This window comes from Spea bombifrons, chromosome 2 (genome assembly GCF_027358695.1).
Source record: "Spea bombifrons isolate aSpeBom1 chromosome 2, aSpeBom1.2.pri, whole genome shotgun sequence".
In the NCBI taxonomy this organism is placed as follows: Eukaryota; Metazoa; Chordata; class Amphibia; order Anura; family Pelobatidae; genus Spea; species Spea bombifrons.
In genome coordinates this window covers 44,869,334-44,891,728 of record NC_071088.1, presented here as the reverse complement: position 1 = coordinate 44,891,728, position 22,395 = coordinate 44,869,334, and the positions used below count along the sequence as shown (strand labels likewise).

The following is a 22,395-nucleotide window of genomic DNA, read 5'->3' as shown; positions in this document are numbered from 1 at the left end:
ATCGCGCAGCAGAACTAGTCCAGCAGTTAAATGGTCTATCTGAGTGCAAACAGCCCTGCTCTTTTTCTCATTCTCCTGCTGTCTCTTCCCATTTGCCCTCTTGCTGACTGATACACTGATCTCTCGGTCACTCTGCTTTCTGCTCCACTGAGTCCATATTACTAATAACACCTCCGCCACGGCCAGTTTACCTCATGAAAGCAGGAGCACATCATTACAAAATAAACTCATAACTTTGACACTCTAGCAAATACACGCCGTTTGTTATTTTTATGGCTCCGGGTTTTTTTTTTTCTCTCGGTTTTTTTTCCAATAGCCAGAGAGGGCATTACCTACTACTTCCATTTATATTTCCAAAAGAACAAAAAAAATAAAAGAGAACAACAATAACACACAAATCATTAAAACAGCTAGCTTGTCGATGCTAAGATACTAACAAACCGTACCTGCATTCCAGATATGCCTTGGAATATTAACCAAATGAACTTTAACACAGATATAAGGAACATCAAGGATTTCTAGCAACTGAAATACTAATGCCAAAAAGTCTTGTTGAGGCATCTTTATGGGCTAGTGTGATTGGGGTTGGGGTAACACATTGGGGTATTGTCACTAAAAGAGAGGCTACTACTCCTTGGCATCACTCTACACGATGAAGGACCAAGCCTAGTGAGCCTCTGTTACAGAAAGAGCTTAGTTTGCCCGTGTATAATGCATTGTTATGTCAGTGAGATGTCTCCTCACCCACTGAAATATACATATTATGCAGAGCTTGCCTGGCTTTTAAGCCTTCATAGTGAATAGTGAAACGTGGGAGCTGAAAGCACAACTCTCCTGCCAACTCTCCCTTAGTGAAATAGTACACCCCCCATTTCAAGTGTCCAGATTGGAAGACCTGTGTTAGAGAGCATGGTCAAGGCAAGTGCACGATCCCACCATATCCAAAGGGCCACCATAAGGAGCTTCAGAGCATCGCAGTAAGGCCACATGGGAGCTTCAACACACACCTCCAATACAATTCTTTTGATATGTAAATGGCACATTATGGTGTGTTAAGTTGGTTGTATACATTGAGAACCAAAAGTGACATTTATGGCCCTCAGCAATAAGAGGTTTGCCACAACACACACACATATATACCAATACATTCCTACCACATCTAACAACTAATTTTTAAGAATGTCTAAACCGAAAGTAGTTTTTCTTGAAAATAAAAAGTTGCAGTGTTTGTTCTAAATGCGCCACTATTACAGTTCAGTCACATGACATGTAACGAATGTTGTCCCATGATAAACTATCATGGAAACCACGGTATCTGATTGTGTGAAGGCCATACTATAAAACAGAACTAGTCACCTGGTTACATTAAACCAACAGAATAAGAAATTCCTCTTTTTCAAGCAGACATCTTAAGGACTCTCTTTATTGAATCACAAACTCCAAATAATAAATTGCACCAATTCCATTCGTAATAGCACACTTATACCGGCACCACAATTTTTAATTATGTTGATGTGGAATTATGCTTTTTCAGTAGCTCACTGGATCAATAAACTATTAATATCAAAAATATATAAAGCCAAGAAGAAAAGAAGAATATTTGTAAAATCTCACAAGAGCAGCAGAAGATGGGAATGCAAAATCTACCTTCGTGTAAATGCGATGCTGCTTATCTCTTCCCATGGCTGACAGTTCTAACTTAACACGGCTGACAGACAATGGACATAGTTTAATATACCGCTGGCTTTTTTACCTTAAATCTTTTTTACAGAGATCAAGATAAATCTGCTCTTTCTTTTCTCAGCGCTCTGCACCATCTGAGTGAAGTGGCAGCGCATTGTCAGAGATTCTGCAAAGGAAATCGCTATGTAACATTGAAAGATTCTGGTGTACATCTGTCAGCGAATTCATCAGGAGAAGTATCGTGTCCCCATGATGCATTTACATCACATTGATCCACATCAGCTCACTTCTATTTTCTTGTCTTTATAGAATGCAGGTGCTTTATTGCATATAGATGTGACCTGAGCCACCAGCGGTGATGATATCACAGCACATTACAATACATCACTTTTTAATTCACACATGCATCGTTGATTTCTTCACAGTGACTAAGTCACGTAAAAAAGAAACATTAACACTCAACAATAGAGCATAAACATGCTATATATTTATATTTTTAACATACATACCTCGTATGTTTCTACAATAATATTTCCACCTTCATATTGCGAGACACTGGAAACTTAAAACTCTTTCTAGATCATGGTTTTGTAAACTGGTTTTAAAAATGTTAAAGCATTGTTAACGGAGGACTGAGATGGAGGTCAGATGCGTGGTGGGATCTCAATGGAAGACGGCAAGCTAGTGCAAATCTTTAATTACATTATCCTTAACACCTTTCACAAAACAGTCAATTGATTAAAAGACTGGAGCACGGACAGAACCAGAATATTCTTTTGAAAGAGGACTTATTTATTTTGAAAACATATATATCTGAAAAACATCTGTATACCAGCCAGATGTAAGAGACAGAAAATGCTTTACTTCTGTTTTCCTCTTAAAACATGTAATCAAGCTGGGAATCTAAAATCCTGGTCCTTCCTACGACTTCCTCTCAGTAGGCCATTGTAGCCATTTCAGTCAACCGTAAGGCCCAAAAATGTAATTTGCAGGATTCTTTTTAGCCTTTGTTCCTGGAAAAAGACCCTGGGTCACCAAATTGGCTTCCATATAATACTTCCTAAAAAAAAAAAAAAAACAACATCCTGGTCGACTCAGTTCTCCAATCCTTTTTTTAACCACTCTTTGGTAGTATTATTGGAATTTTTTTCAGCAAAAAAAAAAAAAAAAAATCTAACAATCTTTTCAAGTCAACTTGCTTTTATCTTCAACAATACAGTGCAGCTATGTCGTTCCAAAACAATTTGTACTGAGGAAACAATGAATCTTTGGACAGAAAGAAAGACTACTCCAATGGTAATCACCTCCTTCAAAGCAGATGAATGCATTTCAGATCCAGGCAGAAATTCTTATCATACTTGGGAGGTAAGCTCTTCAGAACAATGCTACTTTTCCCTGCACTAGATAAAGTCCTTTACAAATCCATGGTTTGTTTTTCACATGGGCAGCTTAAATTATAATTATCATAGCTCATACTAGTAATATTTTTTGTATAGTATTTAGAAGGGCATATACTCAATACACAATATTCATGATGGCCACCGCTGTACCAGTGAACCCAGAGCATTTTTACCAAGGAGAAATCGAACCCAACCCTCTTCTGTAAGTGTCATTTTCTGCCGGCTGGTTTTATCAAGCCTCTTTGATTAGCATTCTCAAACACACCGCTAACATATTTATGCTTCAAATAGTCCTGCAGGGCCACTACATGAAGATTCATATCCAGCATTAATAATTATAATGCCGCTTTGAATGACAGGGATGGCACCTGCTGTTTTAAGTTGGCTGATTGCTCTCGTAGGCTTACGTTGGTTAAAGACCTGAAATAGAGGCTTCTCCAGTGAGCCAAGGAATTATTGCCGTTTCAACCCTTTCGGTACTCTGATGGGCGTGAATGAACTGCAAAGCAGCACTTAACTATAGTCTACTTATTTCCCCCCATATACAATAGAATGAGGGGGAAAAAAACCTAAACGTGCAAATGCATAAATACAGTTTTCATATTTTTTTAAACTAGTGGATTTCTTAGAAAATGTATATTTATTTTTAATTGAAGGTCTGTCATATGGTAATATATATGCCTACAAGACTGCATGCCTTTGGCAGAAATGTCCTGATGTAATATTTCTTTTACAATTAAATTTACATTAAGCCGCATTAAACACTGAACTAAACTAAAGGCTTTTGCCACTTTAAAACAGATGACGTTATTATGGAATCCTCCAGAGATTTTTTTCCTTTGGAACATAATTTTATATGAGAGAAGCTTAGCAGTAGTCACTAGTAACATAAATCGCTAAAAAGTCTCTTGTGGCTTCTTTACCATATGCCTGCATCATCATATCATAACACACACAGCAGTTTGATCCTCTGGTACATATAAACCAAATGCTGAACATACTCTCCATTACCAGACTCTCTGATGATTGCAGCATAAACACTGCAATACACTTAGGTATAATCAGGGTTAAGGCGTCCCTTTTTCATTGTAAATTTTGTTATATGCCAGTCAGGCAGTGTTTCAGGCTGGCGAGCCTTTGTAAGCAACCTTTCCTAAGTAAGAAGAATCGGGGAAACCTCCTATTTCAGCAAACATGACCACCTGCATTTTACCCGCTCCTAACTTATGATGTATATGCTGCACGTTCCCAGCCCATTACCTGTTCCTTCCAGCCTTCTTGATGCCGCCTGACCCGTACCTGCTGCTGGACCTGTCTGGATCAGACCTTGGCTTTGTCTTAGACATAGCTGTTTATGTTGCTCTCTGGTACCTCTACTTCTAGGACTGGTACTCTGGGCCCAGACCTCGGCTTTGTCTGTGACCTGGTTCCTGTTTTATCACATGGTACCTTCGACTGGCAGGCTGCTAATTTGGGATTTCTGATTGCATTGCGTCTCTTGTGTGTCCGTTTGCTTGGTCTGTGTCCTACTTTCCCCTCTACAGTCATATCTGATCAGCCTGTCCTCCTACCAGGGAGCATTGTAGAACAGTGACTTCTAAGCAAAGGGTTGCCACCTTACTCTGGTAATGATACTACTAACACCTTGTCCCTCTAAAACACCTTTGTGGGTTATATGTGAAACTAAGGAAAAAAACAAAACAAAACACACACATACACAGAAAAGGCTCCCCATGCTCCCCCCCCCTTGCCAGTCCTCCACTGTGTCTGACTTTATGTTAGAAATTCTGCTTCAAACTATATATGAAAATTGCAGATAGGCATCATTAGACTACTTTAGATCAACTTATTGCCCTTGAAATCTGTTACTAGCATTATATGTACTGTGGGTGATAAACTCTTGCTGTAAGAATAAAAAGTCGCACTTCGAGAATTAAAAACGTCACAACTGTGTCCACAGAGTTTAGTTGCTAAATTGGGCTCAAATACATTTAAATACGTTCCCTCAGTTAAAGTGAACGTCAAAAATGTAATCTGTGTTTCAAAGCTTCCGTTTCGATAAAGTGATCTGGGGAGAAGACACATTTTAGGCTGTCAAATTTAAAAAAATAAGCAAGTTTGGTAATTTATTGACTAACTGAATTTCATTAGCTTGCAAGCTCCTGAGACTATTCAGGTTTCTTCTTCCAAGATAAGAAGCTTCAAAAGCTTGCAATTTAATGGAATTCAATTCAATTATTTTTGCCAAATATGCTTTTAAAAGCAGTAGGATCTGGAAGGATCTAGTTGGAAGATCCTTTATGATATTAGAGCATTTCTCCAAAAGAAAGGGAGATCCATGTGTGCACCCAAATTTAAGATTCTTTAACATTCATACGCCTTACTGCGCCTACAAATACCTGCCTACAAAATGGTATATAAGCCATTAGGATCACAGGCACAGGAAAAACCTGATCCAATATCTCAAGTGTCCAACATAAGACCCAATCTAAGCAGTAACATTATATCTAAAGAGGAATGAAATATGCATATTTATCATACCAATATGGAAGCTAAGCCTCAAATTTGTAATACCTTCTGGTCATCAATTATTAAGACTCGCAGCAAAATTGGTACGTTAAAAATTGGAACACCAGCACTTTAGTGGCCAAAGGACTATTCCAATAGTTACTATTGCTCTTGTTGAACTATCAAACAGAGGATTAGTTTACACTTTGGGAAATACTTTGACATTAAATCTGAATAAAAGTGATGATGATAAGACTGCCTGGACCACTACGAGATTCATATTATACAAATGATATTATCTCACATGTGATATATTGATACCACTTCCTCCTAAATTATTCTCATGGGTCCAATTTATCTAGCAGAGCAGTACTTTAGACACATTGATAAATAAACCACAAATAATAACAGTGTGAAGTAAGATAATATCATCCATTTGATGAATATAACTACTACTGGTTTTTTGTATATACAGAGGGCATGCCCCAAAGGCTGATGCACCAAGATAAAGCAAATGGTCCAGTCATATGGAGTGTCAACGTCTTAAGGATATTTGTCACTTAAAGCAGATCTCATGTTGTTTTGGCACAGCTATGAAAACTGACAAATATATATATATATATATATACACACACACACACACACACGTGTGTATACACAAACACACACACATGCACAGGGCCAGCCTTAGCACCAGACAACCCAGAAAAGCAAATTAAAATAACATCAACTGGATCAGAGACACAGTGTAAATGTTGTTAATTTTGTAAATGATTGGAAATGGCTATTTTTTTTTTCTTCAATGGTGTTCTCTAATCTAAATTTAAGTTTTAAAGGCTAATTGATCATTTAAAATGTTTTTGTTTTCCATAAATAACCTCAACTTTGGAACAGTATGTCAGAGAGACATAGAGGAAGAGAGATAAAGAAATAAAGAGAGAGAGAGAGAGAGAGTGTGAGAAAGAGATTAATGATGACACAAAAGGCTTCTCGACACCCCACATATACTGCCCACTAAGAGTAAAACAAAGAATCTCTTAAATTATTCAGTTTCATAGTAGATTGATATTTCCCTTGGATTCAAATGATTTAAGAGTTCAACGGAATGTCCATCATCAGTATAATCACCCACAGATGTTCAAATTAAGGCTAGCAAAAACAAGAATGACTGAGATTTGGTAGTTTAAGGACAGTAAATGGCGTTTTAATAGAAAGGTCCTGCCTTCGAGTCTATTAGGATTCTAATGTTAAATATCAGTGACATGCACAAGAAATCAGGACGAGCTTGCAGTTCTGCATTATTAATCCCCATCTTTCAGAATCACAGACACCTTAAGCATTTGCATTAAGAATCAGGAGAATGTGGAACATTTGCATAAAAACCACAGAATCCATTAATATACTCAATCATCTATTCTCTCCGATAACCGTAACAGTATTTGTGAATGGGGCTAATTTTTCTAAATGATTTTCAAATATTCTGGCATTAACCACGTTTACTAAAATATTATATAAGCTTACAATGAGGTAAAGCGCATTTATGGGACAGATTTAACCCCCGCGTGCTTACACCTCTGCGATAAACCTATTGTGGGTGAAAGGGGAATAAGGTGCATATTAATATAAAAAAAAAAAATCTCAATCTCAGCAAAAGTTTTCATTACGCAGCCCATCTCTATGTCCTTCTCTCTTTTGCTGCCTGAGGCCCCCCGTGCTATTTCTATGCAAATAACAACCTTGTGGTTTATATCTTATTATTTCCACTGGAGCTTCAGTGACATGACCCGAGATGTGTGCGAGGTGTAGTAAGAGAGAGAGAGCGAGCGAGCGAGGGAAAGGGAGAGAGAAGCCGAGCGTGTGCTCAGTGAGGTGTAAAAAAATATTGTCAGGAATGAAAGAACAAAAAATGTGCAGGGATAATGTGTTTATTTCAGCCCCCCTCTCGTTCTCTCGATATACCGCCGCCTCCTCCTTTCCATGCTAGGCAGCACCTTTTAAAATTCATTGGACGTCGGGCGATCATGCACAATCCATATGCTTTCACTTTATCATTTGCATTTCATGCCTCCTGGCTTTTGATGTGCTGATACGTTTGATGCAGCCAGGAGACGTGCATTATCATTATTTCAATTTTCAAAAGGGTCAGCAGGTCCATCACAAAAAAGGAGAATAAAAAAGGGGAGGTAATAAAGATCTGCTGGATCGCCCCCCCCCCAAGTTTATTGGGGTCGAACAGAAAATAACAAAACAGAATGTCCCCTGAAAGACGATTTCCTGCTTCAGCACACCAAGCAACCTAAACATATCAACATACAGCATCACTGTAATAAAAATTTACTTCAAATTACAGAGTATTGTAAACTTAAAAGACTGTCTCTACTGAAAGGTTTCATTAAAACATACACACACACACACAACACCGGTATATATATATTTACACACACACACATAATTCACATATACACATAATAATATATACCTGTATACACACATAATTCAAATTGCATACAAACAGAACCAACTCCAATATATAGTACAAAAGTATGGTATTCCAAATGCTCGGTTGGTACTCTCAATGAATGGTTTCTCCTTTTTGCTGTATTATGTCCCATAAAAGTAAGAAATTGTTTAACGTACCAAGTCAGAGTTACTGCAACTATTTTTTGATGTACTAAAGGTCTGCATACGCTCCACAGAGGGTACAATTATATCAAATATTTGCAGTGCTTGTAAAAGAGTACATTATTTCTTTCTTTGCAATACTCAAGTCTATCACCAGAAAAATGAAAACAATGTTAAAAAAAAAAAAAGGCTAAAAGTACTTTGTGTAAGCATGGAGGGACTGAAAGACAATTAGGAGTGCTTTGAACCTGGAAGGCAGAAGGAGTGATAGGATAATCTTAACAAGGCTTTATGAAACTGGGTGTCTTTGGGGGATAGGAGTCCATACTTAAAAAGCACTGACACAAAGACTTTGAAGGAATTAAAAGATGAGAAGGCATCTTTATGGTCTGATTATCTTCTTTAAAACAATGGTTGCTTTGCATAGCAGAAACTCCCCCAAGTATATAGAGTACCATTATTCACATCCAAACATGTTTGAAAAGAGGCCGGAATAATAAGATCCATTTTGCGAATGGATTATACTTTTATATATCATCTTTCAAATACAAATCCACACTAAACTTAGAAATATTAATATTTTAAAACTCTAATGGGACACTTTTTTAAAAAAACTATCAGTATCCAGAAGGTAGAACAGTACAAGTCTTTTCAGGAAGAAGCAGGAAGCATGGCCATTTCTATAATTGCTAACATAGTGTACGGCCCAGGGTCATAATTTACACAGGGTAAGAGGGGCAGTTGCCCCTGGCACCGCAAGGTGATTTGAGCAGCCTGGAAGCATTGCCATCACGCCTCCTTCCACTTCCAGGGGTGAACATGACATTGGCTTGCGGGGTGGTACCTCCAATCCTGTCCTAGGCACAAGAGTCCTAGGCACAAGAGTCCTAGGCACGACCCTTGTATGGCCTACTGCAAACCTGCACTATTGCAGCAAAGGACCAGATGAAGCCTAGATTACCTTGTATGTACAGTAGGCTCTTTGGGAAGCCCAGCATATAATTTGTGCTGAATATTTCTTTTTTTTTTCCATACACATATATATTTTTGGTTCGTTTACATATATATGGGTAAATTTTTTTGGGGGGGGTACGGTCTTAAGCAAGAGGGCACAAAAACACCAACAAACAAGATTATCAAGTAAAAGCCTAGCTCTCAATCGGAACACTGTCTGGTTTATACTTTGCTGGCCCAGGCTGTCCAGCCCAACTATTCACCTGCTTTCCCACCAGACCCAGCTATTCCAGGTTCTGGAAAACATGCCCAAAATCGGACAAAATGCACAGGTCCAGGCAGGTAGTGCCACACCTGGCCAAGGGACCAAGGGATAGTCTTCTGGGAGCACAGGGGAACCCCCACCCTCCTCAACAGTCTCCGTGATTATGAGCCTTCAGCAAGTTTTAAATGTCCACTTCCTGCGCAGGCTTCGTCAAAGTCCTGGACTGAACATAGAAAATCTGAATAGCAACACTGGAGTTGGAGCATTGGCCCACACTACTCTCCAAATGCTCCACTCCAGGGACTCATACACACAATTTACACATTATGCATGCGTAGAATCTGCACGAAACATCCCCCTGGGGCTGTACAGTGTCACGATACATATATATATAAAATAACTTTGAATATCATTTAATTTCACAGGTTTTTCAAAGAAGTGCATTGAGTTATAATTGTCAAATATTCTGTAGTATTCATTTCTAACTCCAGATTTAATCATACATTTCCATATTATTTTTTTTTTAAATCTACCTAAGAACTATACGTGCCAAAAAGCAGATGTGTGACTGCTGATGATCATATAATTAACACTCTCCTAATAAAACGAACTTTACGAGCACTAAAAGAGAAACCTAAAAAGATAATTATTGAAAATAAAATATATTTTAACGACTGGACACCTAAGGTAGTTATTATGGTTTTCCATTTTGATTTGGCTTTCTTACTGCACTCTTCACACCTCTCGGCTCTGCAATATTTGATATTCCTTTTAGCATAGAGACAATACAAAGGCCAATTACCTCTGTTACATGGAAATATAGAAAGGGTGAAAAGGTTTAATAGTAAATGGTGAATAGTCCTAGGTGTAAATATACACATGTAAACACAGTTAACACGTTTTATAACAATATAAATAGAGAACGCGGGCGGGAGGGTGGTCCTTTTCTTTTGATCATTTAATCCATTTTGTTAATTGATGAATGTCAGGGACATGCCCCGCTCTAGTTCTATATTGTAGCTTATCTTTATTATTAGTCGATGTATAAACACAGAGGATTAATATGGCGATGGAGGACATGAACTGTTTAGTAATTATGTGTTCTCTACCTTTCAGACACAATTGGGCAATTTGAAAAGCAACTCATTTGTTTCTATGCCTAACATATAACTGAAAATATTAGGGGCCGTGTTATCCATCTTGAATGTACTTGCTGTTATGTATTTTCCATCCACTTCAAAAAAAAATGGAAATGTTAATATGGTGTTGATGCAAGCAATGGAAAAAATGACACCGGAAAAATATTTTGGACTGGATAACGGAACCCTATGATTTTTGTCACCGTCTATAAAAGCCATGCAAATGCACCACTCGACCTACACTTTTTTCTCATTTTAAAATGTTGCCTTATTTTAGGATTTTCTGTGCAAGTTGTACAAATATATCTCATAATAAACACTTGACTGCATATGGCGATAGTCACTGCTGAAATGTGCGTGAAATAAAAACATTATTGATCTAACTCTGCTTGAATAAACACACTTTGAAGGTGATTATGATCTGTGATGTTCCTGCGAGTAGGCACTTAAATTCCACCTCCGATTGTCCAGCTGTTCTGTGTAGGGTGTCGAAAAAGTTCCCTCAGCCGAAATGTATTTGTCCAACTTTACTTAAAGGTGCCTAAACAGGGATGAATGGCCAGAGGAGCCAGACCTTAAAACTCATCCGTACCCGTACAAATAAAATGATATTTAATGAAACATACAGATGTAAGAGCTAAGTAATTGGAGTGGGGTTTGATACATTCTCAAATTATATGCAAATAGGTAAGCTTGCAGAACTTCAGATATACAGTTTAGTTTCACACCCAGCAAACATTTTGTGCAAATATGCAAATTATAATACAGATACCTGTGCTTCCAGCACAAAATAAAATAGATCATTTTTCATTGTGCTTATAATACAGAAAGATGATATCGTAGTTATTATTAATAATTATTATTACTACAATACCACAATACTATCATTTATTCAAATAATTGACATCATTGCTGTGCATCTGATGGGTGAATGACAAGAAATGAGCCAGTCGCAAAAACATCCTTAAAGTTCTGTTGCAAAATAACATCATGTTAATAGAGTCTGATCCAGCAGCCAAAGCCTCTCAGTGTTTGACAACACTGATTTATCATGCTTTAAGCCAAACACTAGCCTTAAAGCAACATGTACCAGCAAGGTCTTACGCTACTCGCAAGAAGAGCATTTATAGCTAACATAGGTATACCAAAACGCCGCACTTACTAACCCAGTAGATAAAAGTAACAGTTAATGCAATGCATCAAAAAAAGCACATTAGCTCAAACACATAATGTAACGTAATGTAATGTAATAAAATCCAAGATATGCGAAAGTTACGAGAAAAAACTGAAAATATCAAATAAGATTTAATTACATTGGGAAGAGAGAACGTAAAGGAAGAGAGAACGTAAAGGAAGAGAGAACGTAAAGGAAGAGAGAACGTAAAGGAAGAGAGAACGTACTACTTACTTTGTTCAGGGCGCCTGCTCCTGTCAAGATAATATGTGAATTCTCAACTTGAATTGTTCTTTGACCCAGTCGGACCACATAGGCTCCTATTCCAATAGCCCTGCAAGTCACCTAGAAACAACAAAAATAAATATGACTAGGTTTTCTTGATGCGGTGATAGTCAAGGCATCTTTATCAATCCTTTCTTTACAATTAAAAGAATCTAACTTTTCTGTCTTTACGACATAGCATGCATTCTGGACATCTCTCTGAAAGGGGCAATGAGGCTTCTTTCTAGGGTACAGCGAGACAAACAGTGTTATCTACGAATGGTATTTGCTGAACTAATGCACTTCTTTCAGGGAAACGAGCAGTGTTTCACCACACATGTGCTTTACCGGAAGCTACCAAGTCTTCCTGGCAGACAGCACCACTATGGGGCACATATCCGCAAACTTGCATTGTTCCAGAGTAACAGTATTCTGGATTAAACCACTGATTTGCTAGCCTGATGATAAGTCTGAAAGGGATGGATCCAAGCAGCACTGCAAAGTGGTCCACACAAACCTCTATAAGTTAAATAATAAGGGGACAGCTCCAAGCAGTCAGCCAATGGCAGGAAAGCACTACCACCGAAATTTCTGGGAGCAACAAAAGCGCAGGCGTATGACCCCAAGAAATTTAGCATCAGCCAATGTAGGGGATGGCTGAAGTGACCAATGCTGAGCATAAGAAGCATTCAGGTAACGGAGCTTGGGGAAAAAGGAAACATGCCAACTATATTGAGGGTTGTAATCTTCACTATAAAAGAAAACCTGGAATGAGGATCGCAACTGTTCTAGTTCCAAACAATAAAAAAATAAATATTTAAAAAAATATAAACCTTCCTGACACTATACAATTGCCTTTGAGTCAAACGTACATGGATTTCCACAAACTAATTCATTAGAACGAGCAAAACATTTCTGTTACCAGATTGATCGTAATGACGTCTTCATAGGCTAATGATGACTCTCCAGCAATCATACCAGATCCTCGAAGATTCTCCACGCCAAGCCCCTCTTCCTTTCCGATGATGTCAGTTATCTTGTATCTGTAAGGCACGACAAAATCTATTTTTTTACACGTAGGCACAAATGTTTTAGCACTGGGCAGGTTTCTGCATTTTCAGAAAGACGAGTCCTACCAATGATTATATGTCGTAAATTGTATTTGAATTGAACATATTCAAATAAACAACAAATGAAGTGAAATATGTGACAGAATCCAATTATATTCTTTGCTACACTTTTTTTTCTACCATTTTATAGACAAAATAATTTATTGAATTGTATTTTTTTTTTTAAGTTTCCAGTGCTATCCAGAATCCAAGTTTTAACACCATCTTGCATTATCACATGAGATGGGGGTAGGGCGTAAGGGTAATGGTCCATGGGGAACAATTGTACGAGCTGATTAGTATCATCATTGGCTTCTTACATAGAGAGCTTCCACAGCTCGAAGATAAAAACAATCAACATAGATTATCTAATGATTATCCGTTTCCTTTAGTAATATTAGCAAGATAAAACCCAAAATAGGAAGCTTTCCAGGGGTAAGCTATAAACATTGTCATAATATTGAGAAATAAGATATTATATATATATATATGTACACACACACACACACACACACACACACACACTTATACATATATACATATTCTATGGTATACAGATTGAGATGGTCTAATATTGCTTTAGGGATGTACATTCAACTACGTATTTATTCCCTTGATGTCATTCAATCTGGTACATTATGAAATGCACCTCTAGCAATATGGTGGGTTAAAGTGGCTATAAATCACTGTGTTAATCTGTAATTAACTTGTACTGACACCAATTAGCCATCTGAATATGTCTCAACAGCTACTCATTCAGAGATAAGAAAACTACAGAGAGGTGACAGGACAAAAGAGGAATTGTAAGAGCACCAGGAAAATGAAAATAAAGGGAAAAATAAAAAAAAAGCAGATCCAGAAGAAATCACACTCTGAAATTTGATTAAACAATGTCTTTAAAAGTTTACAATTCGCTGGACCAGATTTAAAGTTAATGAAATTTCAGTGTTCCAGCCTCAGAAATGTGTTCATTTTACATTGTTCCCAGAGAACCCTTAGCCATAATCCATCTGTTTTTAGACTGCTAATCAATATGGCTCTTCTGGCCTTGCATATTCACTAAAGGAGCTTTGGTTGCCTTGTGGTTAACCTTCCCTATGCGTTAACAGATACAAGTATTGAACTAGGACTACTCATATAAACCAGTTCCTAAATAGAACGGTTCAGACACTGTTGCACATCTGTATTTATCTGTCACTGTATGTGCATAGAAGTGTGTCAGGGTATGTATATTTCAACAAGCATGTATACTGCAGTGTATATATTTCTGGGTGTGCCAATGTATCAAACCTCCAATATTTCAGTTGTCCCAATTAGTAGAAGTATTATTAAACACTCATCTACAGACACCAGACAAGCCAGAAGGCTTGTTTTTTTCCCTCAGAAATCCCATGGTGCTGCCATAACCACAAGGGATTCTGGGTAGGCGCATGCAAATAAGATCAATGACGATGGAAGGGTTTTCCATCACCTTTACCCACCATAACTTTTGTTATCGTCCAAATTAGGACACCAGGGTGGTAGTTTAGACAAACCAGCCCCAGGAATGAGAGGCAGGTCACAGCACACATTACCCAAATAGCCAAGTTGTCATGCTAGTTTTCCAAAGAGGCCACATGGGAGTTGAATTTGCTCATGATCTGTGCCGCACACCAAAGCAGCAGATACACAGGACGGCGGGACAGTGCCCGAAAATCACGCTTAGTGGGAGGTACGATATATGTATGATGTACATTGGCAAGGGTATTTGTGTCAATGTATGAATGTGTCAATGTATGAATATGGCAATGAGCCAACGTCCATTGGGACTGTCTTTCTATTGGCCTTAGATTGGCCCTAATATTTATATTTCTCTAGAGGAACTTTAGAAGGAACCTCCCATTACCATGGGATATGTAATCAAAAAATGAACATGGAATTCATAATTTACATGTAGCTTTAAAAGTAATTAGGTAAGGGAGCACTACATGAATGTCTGTGCCTTCATAAATTAATGTATACAAAATAACACTCAGGAGCAAATCCAAAAAAAGATGATGGTATTAGTCTACTATAAAGGAGGAATAGAGATTAAAAAAAAGAATAAATACAAATGAAAAAATACACATGAACTAAGAATGGAATATTATCAGTGATATGATATGTTAAAGTATCAGTGACATAGATAGTAAGCTTGCAAAGAGCAGGGCCCTCTCATCCTTCTGTACCGGTAAGCCTTAACATACGTCATTGTCAAATTATATATTATTAATTTTGACTGTTTGCCTATGGTTATGGTGCAAAGGGGCTCTGTAAATAAAATGTGATATACATTTGAACCACACCTTGACATATATATATATATATATGAAAATGAAAACAAAAAACTTTAAAGTTTGCAAATTTACTCATTTTGAAGCAAATAAAGCAGCTTTTGGAGGATATTTAATATCTCCTTATAATGATTATTTCGGAATACTATGAAGATTGTAAGCTTGCGAGCAGGGCTCTCTCCACCTAATGTCTCGGTTTGTCTTAGTCTGTCAATTCTCGTCTTGTCATACCCCTTGAATGTATGTATTGTATTAAGCGCTGCATAAATTGTTGGCGCTATATAGATAAAAGATAATAATAATAAAGTAAAATGAGATTTATTCTGATCGAGACCCACATATTCTTCTATGGCCTGTCCTGAGAAGTTTACTGTTGCTTCTATGACTTTCTTTGGATTTACCTGGATTCTCCTTCATCCTCCACATGCTCACAGTGCACCGAGTTCAAAGCGCTGACTTTTTTGTAATCTTGTGGTGTCAGATAAAGGTATTTATATCCCTAATAACACAAAACAAAACAAAAAAAAATTGTCAGATATTGATGAAAAAGCTATAATTGCTATAAATCCTATTTCACACATTTGGTTGCCTTTAAGATTTGTACATTTGGATGACGTCTGAACAGTAGAATTCCTATTACCGGTAAATCACATTTCCTAGAACACTTGTGTTATAAACCACAGACTCCGTTAAGCAAATAGTCTCAGGTGCACCACTGTCCAATGGGACAGTTCGGTAGACCTCATATAACCAGCTCTGTTGCACTGTTGGTGCATGCATAGCCGACAAAGCATCTATAGCAACCATATCCAGTACTCCTCCATCTTTCTGAGACGGAGTACCGGAATAAGAAGACCTATCCTGGAGTAGATCAGAGAGGATGACAACAGCAAAGTAACAGGAGGCAATGGGGGAACTGTCCTGTGTCAGGCCTAGACTAGCACCAAAATACATCGCTGTACGCAACTGTACACCCCTGCCTCCTTCATTTTAAGTTGTGTGTTTAGTTAAAGAAAATGATCTGTCCTGGGATGGAAAACTAAGTATTGGTCTAAAACTATACTTGCCAACTTTTGCTCCAGGTGCCCTGGGACATAAAGGGATGGAGCCTAGAATAGGAGTTATTTGATGCTGCATGACTCCACCTATTTTAGGCTCCACTTCTTCTGTCCCGTCTGGGGCTCATTTACCTGCATTTAGGGTGTGTGTCTTTCAAACATACACAATTGTGCCTGTGCACAGTGTAGAGCATTGTGCATAGCCAATATCTTGATGTATAAAGAATTGGGATTATAAATTGAAATATTTGTATTACATTTTTCAGAAATGTCTTTTCTGTTGTGACATTAAAGAAGCGTAATGATGATGATGATGATGATGATGTAGTATAGTTAGGTGAATGCGACTGGTGTAAGAACAAGTAGAAGCAGGTGATAATGGGTGGTGAACAGCCAAAGCTCGACAACCCCCCCCCCACATATGCTGTTGCACATGGAGCTTCCAGGCTAAACCGAGATTAACCATGTATGCATAATGTCCATACAAAATATCCCTTTCCTCTATGATGCTACCCTATCTTGATTATTCCCATCTCTATTAAATGTATATGCATAGTGTAAACAAAAGGTGATCAAGCAATGTCACACTTTAAACTTTTAATAAATGTAAATAAACATTGCCTTTGTGTACTTTTAGCAGACAATAAAATACAAAACTGTAAGTTCTAGCTAAAGCCAATCATCTTCTTGGGTACACAAGAAGACAGAGCTTAAACAAATCTCCCTGTAGCTATCAAGTCTGCAAGACTGCTTGCCTCAATTATGCAAAGGAAATTGTCTGGGATATACTGTGTACACAATGCGGTGCAACATACATATAAAAGGGAAATGTATAATTACATATATGTTCTATAAGACATAGATAAAACAGGAGGATGCGAAACAGCATAAAAAAACAAGATTTGTCATCAGTTAAAATTCCAGTAGGAATCTCTATAGAACTGTGTAGTAAATGCAAGTGACTTATTTCTTATTCTGTAGTTATGAAAGTACGAGATCTCATATTGTCTTAGTAGAGCTATACGATTAACAAACTGGTTGTATGTTAAAGTTTAAAGTTGCGTTAAATACTAAACCCTTTAATTCTTGCAGCATGAGCTCGCATTGGTCTTTTGTGTTCCAAAGATCTCTGGCTTTTATATTATTAATGATTTATTTCTAGAATAGACAAGCGCTGCCAGTTATTCAAGGCTGATGTTTATGTCAATACAGCATAGAGAATTGCGAACAAAGCAAGTAGCGAACGAGCAGAATGGGCAGTATGGACATGCTTACAGCACTGTGCCTTTTGTGATCAAAGGAACTTTAAAAAGGACAGCAAAACATCCCCGACACCCCTACTATAGAGTAATGCATATTAAAGTACTCTAATATGCATTTTTCCAAAATTCCTCCAGGATCTAAAATTTCTTGCCACTGACTGGCTGATCATTTCTCATGGCTAATGCCAGAAGACACAAATACATTTGTTAATGTTACATTTCTGGCCTGTAATAAATCAAAATGCATATACAAATAAATCCTAAAATCCTAACTGCTTGGAGAAATAACAACCCATAGGATGAATGTTTTTTGTATGAAGGCTCACACTGACCCCTGCTTTCCACGCATAAAACACATACATGCACTCATTAACATCTGAAATCCCAAGGCTGAGGATAGCTTAAAGGCAAGGTCAGGCAACATGGCTCACATGCCCTAAGGTAATAGGTCATTTATATATACAGTATCTCACAAAAGTGAATACACCCTCACATTTTTGTGCTTTCTTGTGCATCAAGATAGGTTTCCTTCTGGGGCGACAGCCATGCAGCCCAATTTGATGCAGTGTGCGGCGTATGGTCTGACCACCGACAGGCTGACCCCCACCCCTTCAACCTCTGCAGCAATGCTGGCAACACTCATACGTCTATTTCCCAAAGACAACCTCTGGATATGACGCTGAGCATGTGCACTCAACTTCTTTGGTCGACCATAGCGAGGCCTTCTCCCCATTCACACTTGAGACCTTGTAACACTAACGAGTCACATGACACCGGGAAGGGGAAATGGCTAATTGGGCCCAATTTGGACATTTCCACTGTTTACTCACTTTTGTTGCCAATGTTTAGACATTAATGGCTGTGTGTTGAATTATTTTGAGGGGACAGCAAATTTACACTGTTATATGGGCTGTACACTCACTTCTTTACATTGTAGCAGAGTGTCATTTCTTCAGTGTTGTCACATGAAAAGATATAATAAAATATTTACAAAAATGTGAGGGGTGTACCTACTTTTGTGAGATACTGTAATATACAAATCTTGCTTAGGACAGTGCATTTAACGGTAATTAACTTTAATTTATATAAATGCATCTACAGATATATTCCATAGTATATGCTTCTTTATTTCTGTTAATATACACTCTTAAAGCATATATAGAAAAGCATTTCCTAGTAATCCTGGACTTACTTTATAAGGATCAGCACGATCCTCCCATGCAACATGAAACATATGGCGAATCTCTTCTGCCAAACCAATCCTAGCACCACTATTTGCAGCAACATAGATACGTGGTATCTTCTGAGCCCGAGAAAGCTCTGAGGCTCTTAAATACAGTAGATCCTCTTGAGGACCGAAGGAACCAATTCTGTACGTGATGTCGTTGCTTATAACAATGATGTCACGGCCATCGGGGTATTCTGGGCTTCTAAGAGTCATTTTCCAAGCGACCATGCCGATCTGTCAAAAAGAAAAAAAAAGATGAATACAATTTTATGGTTGTACTGTAGCTAGGTTGGAAAATACAATATCACTACCATAAGACATTTTCCATTTTTGCTTAACAACAAAGTTACAGCTCACAAATAATTGTGCATTCAAAACATTTATTTAGGCATCAGATAACATTTCCACGAGAATACTTTTTGCAGAAGGTTCAAGAACACTTCTGCTTTTCCTGAAAATGTATCGACGCATTACAGTTATCTATTTTCCAAAATTTGCCAGCTCACATGCCTAATTATTTATATTTTTACCGTTAACAGTTAAGTACTATTCTCTCTGCCTTTTTTTGTCTATAATTCAAGTGGTTTGGTTTACATTTTTACATAACATTTCGCATGGTGCAGGTAAAAGATATACCATACAGTGGTTTACGGTTCTCTGGGGCAAAGAGGAATAGGTGGTCCAAATGTCACTGCAACCAATTATTTCTGCCGACAGTGCTCCACTTGTACCTTTAACCCCTTAATGACAAAGCCCGTACATGTACGGGCTCAAAATGCATTGTTTTCAATAGGTTTAGGGACCGCCCATTGTCCTTAAGGGGTTAAACAAGTTGATGTCATGCCACAGTGCCCAAAGATTTAAACATTAGGCAGACATATCACACAATTCGCCAACAACCACAAATGTATACATCTTTTTAGATGAAAAGGAGTCACACTCTTTTCTACTCCTTTAGTTTTTATGAAACTTTTTCTCCGTTTCATCATTGCCTCCCCTATTCAAAAGGAGACTCTCAACTAAGGATTTCAAACCAGTGATCCAAATTAAGCTAGACTTACATAAATACTATTTTACTCTGCTCAGTTTGTTTGCTAGATCTGTATTTGAATAGACGAAATAGGACCCCACTCAATTTCAATCACCGCTACCCCATAAACAGGATTCTCCCTGCTAGTCTTTTACTGAGAATCATAAAAGTGATGTCATAAAACTGTGAGAAACATTACATAACTACACAGTAATTACGGCTCTAAGACACAAGTCCGTCAACCTACATGAACTATATGAAAACATATTTACTAACACTTCTGAAACACTCTCACAACAGTGGTCTTTCTGCATTGCTGCATTTTTCACATTTCGGCCAGATCATTGTGTGGGCTTTAGTAATATAGAAGGTGGTGTGGTTTTTTTTTTATTTTTATGAGTAAGATAGTAAAATTTGCAGTCATCAGATGCGACAAAATTATTACTTTTAATCCCCCCATCAGTAAACTCAGCACAATTAAAAGCGATTATTAGGGCCAGGTTTTTGAAGACCTCTGCACACAATCAAGGCTTGATTTCAGCAAGCCTTGCCCAATATTGACCCATGCCACAAGTCAACACAGAAGGTTCCAAAGCCATAACATGCCATGTTCCAAAGACATCCATGAGCACCTCTAGAAAACAGTTATTGATCCATGATATTGGGAAAAGCCATTTCTAAAGGTCTGGGGCCATTGGAAAAAGTAGTGAAGCTTCATGTGAGTGGTCATTTGCTCAAAGCCTCTAAAACAGCAAGTTGTGAAATCATTCAAGGTGTCACAAACCACCCTACAACATCATCCAGGGATCTACAGCATCTCTTTCAATCAGCTGCTGACAGTATTCACGACAAATATGAGTGTAATGGGAACAAGGTGGCCTCCAAGGACGTGCCTGGCCATTGTTGCCACCTTACTTGTAGCAAAGGCTGGCTAGAACATGGGTAGCCACTCTAGTTCTCAGAGTAAAAATGCTGCTCAGTGGGTCTCCAAACAAACCGTACTACCAGTCATGACATAACACATCAGTCAGGATGCAAGAGATCAGATTTTATTGGGAGTGGGCATGGTTTTCATAAACACTTAACCAGGAGAGGGGAAACTGACAAACACAAGAAACCGAAAAGGATTAACATAATTTACACTCAACAACGCTACCAGACTAATCTACAACAGTGGTGAATACACACCAGAGGTAAAGGGATTAGGTCAAATTATACTTTAAATGTAGATTAGACACATATAAATAGAAACAAGAAGGTAAAAATACAAAATATTAACTCTTGAAAGTGAATATACAACTACAGATCAACAATGAGATTCATTGAAGAATAGCAAGGAAGAAATCACCGTTCTCCAAGAACATGACTACTATGGAAAGATAACTCAAAAGTGAAAGTTTTAGAATGGCTTACTCAAAGTCCAGAACTAAATCCCACTGAAACCATTTATAACATATTGAATATTTCAACATTGGTTTACCTTTGCTTTTGTATGCAAACACACACACATGAATATACACACAGACATATATATATATATATATATATATATATACGTTACACATATACACATTGTATATATATATATATGTTACACATATACATATATATATATTATATGTTACACATATACATACATATATATTATATGTTACACATATACATACATATATATTATATGTTACACATATACATACATATATATTATATGTTACACATATACATACATATATATATATATATATATATATACATACATATATATATATATATATATATATGTTACACATATACATACACACAAACAGACTATAACAAGAAATATCGGAAAGCTGCTACCGTCACAATGAATACAGTATGTGCCCATACACCGGTACATAATTACAGGATAAGCATAAGGGGATGGGGATGGTTCATTCAAAGATGTAAATATTTATTATGACAAGTACCCTGTTTGTGGTAATTACACAGCATCTGAATTAAAGGAAAACGAGCCTTAATGGATTGCTTATGTGAAGCTACCTAGGGTAGCAGTTGGTGGAGAGTTGATAATTACTCGAATGTGTCCCTAACACTCAGGCATACATTTTCTATACACACGGCAGAGGCATAACAGGCGGTTTCAGATGTTGGAATTTATTATCTTGCTTTATATAGAAGAATAAAAAAAAAAAAAAAAAACATGCAGTAGAAGTTGTAGAGGTTAAAGCGGTGGGGGAAATTTAAGCACACATGGCAAAGGCATAATGCTATTCAGAGCACACCGCAAGACCAAGGACCAAATATGATTGGAGGATTTACAACGGGTGATAAAAAGGCAGACAAGATGGGCGGAATGGTTCTTATCGTTCCACAAATCTATGTCATCTTGCCCCCTTGTGCTAGTC

At 37.6% G+C, this 22,395-nt stretch overlaps 1 protein-coding gene across 1 annotated transcript in view; it reads right to left on the bottom strand.

The window, feature by feature from the left end:
- The window catches only part of ACACA (acetyl-CoA carboxylase alpha), a 144,644-nt gene that overhangs the window by 36,267 nt on the left and 85,982 nt on the right, over positions 1-22,395 (bottom strand). The window contains exons 41-44 of the mRNA XM_053457694.1: positions 18,943-19,212; positions 15,832-15,929; positions 12,932-13,052; positions 11,980-12,090 (exon numbers count right to left, since the gene is read on the bottom strand). Of these exons, the coding sequence (XP_053313669.1) occupies positions 11,980-12,090; positions 12,932-13,052; positions 15,832-15,929; positions 18,943-19,212 (600 nt within the window). The remainder of the gene's footprint in view (positions 1-11,979; positions 12,091-12,931; positions 13,053-15,831; positions 15,930-18,942; positions 19,213-22,395) is intronic.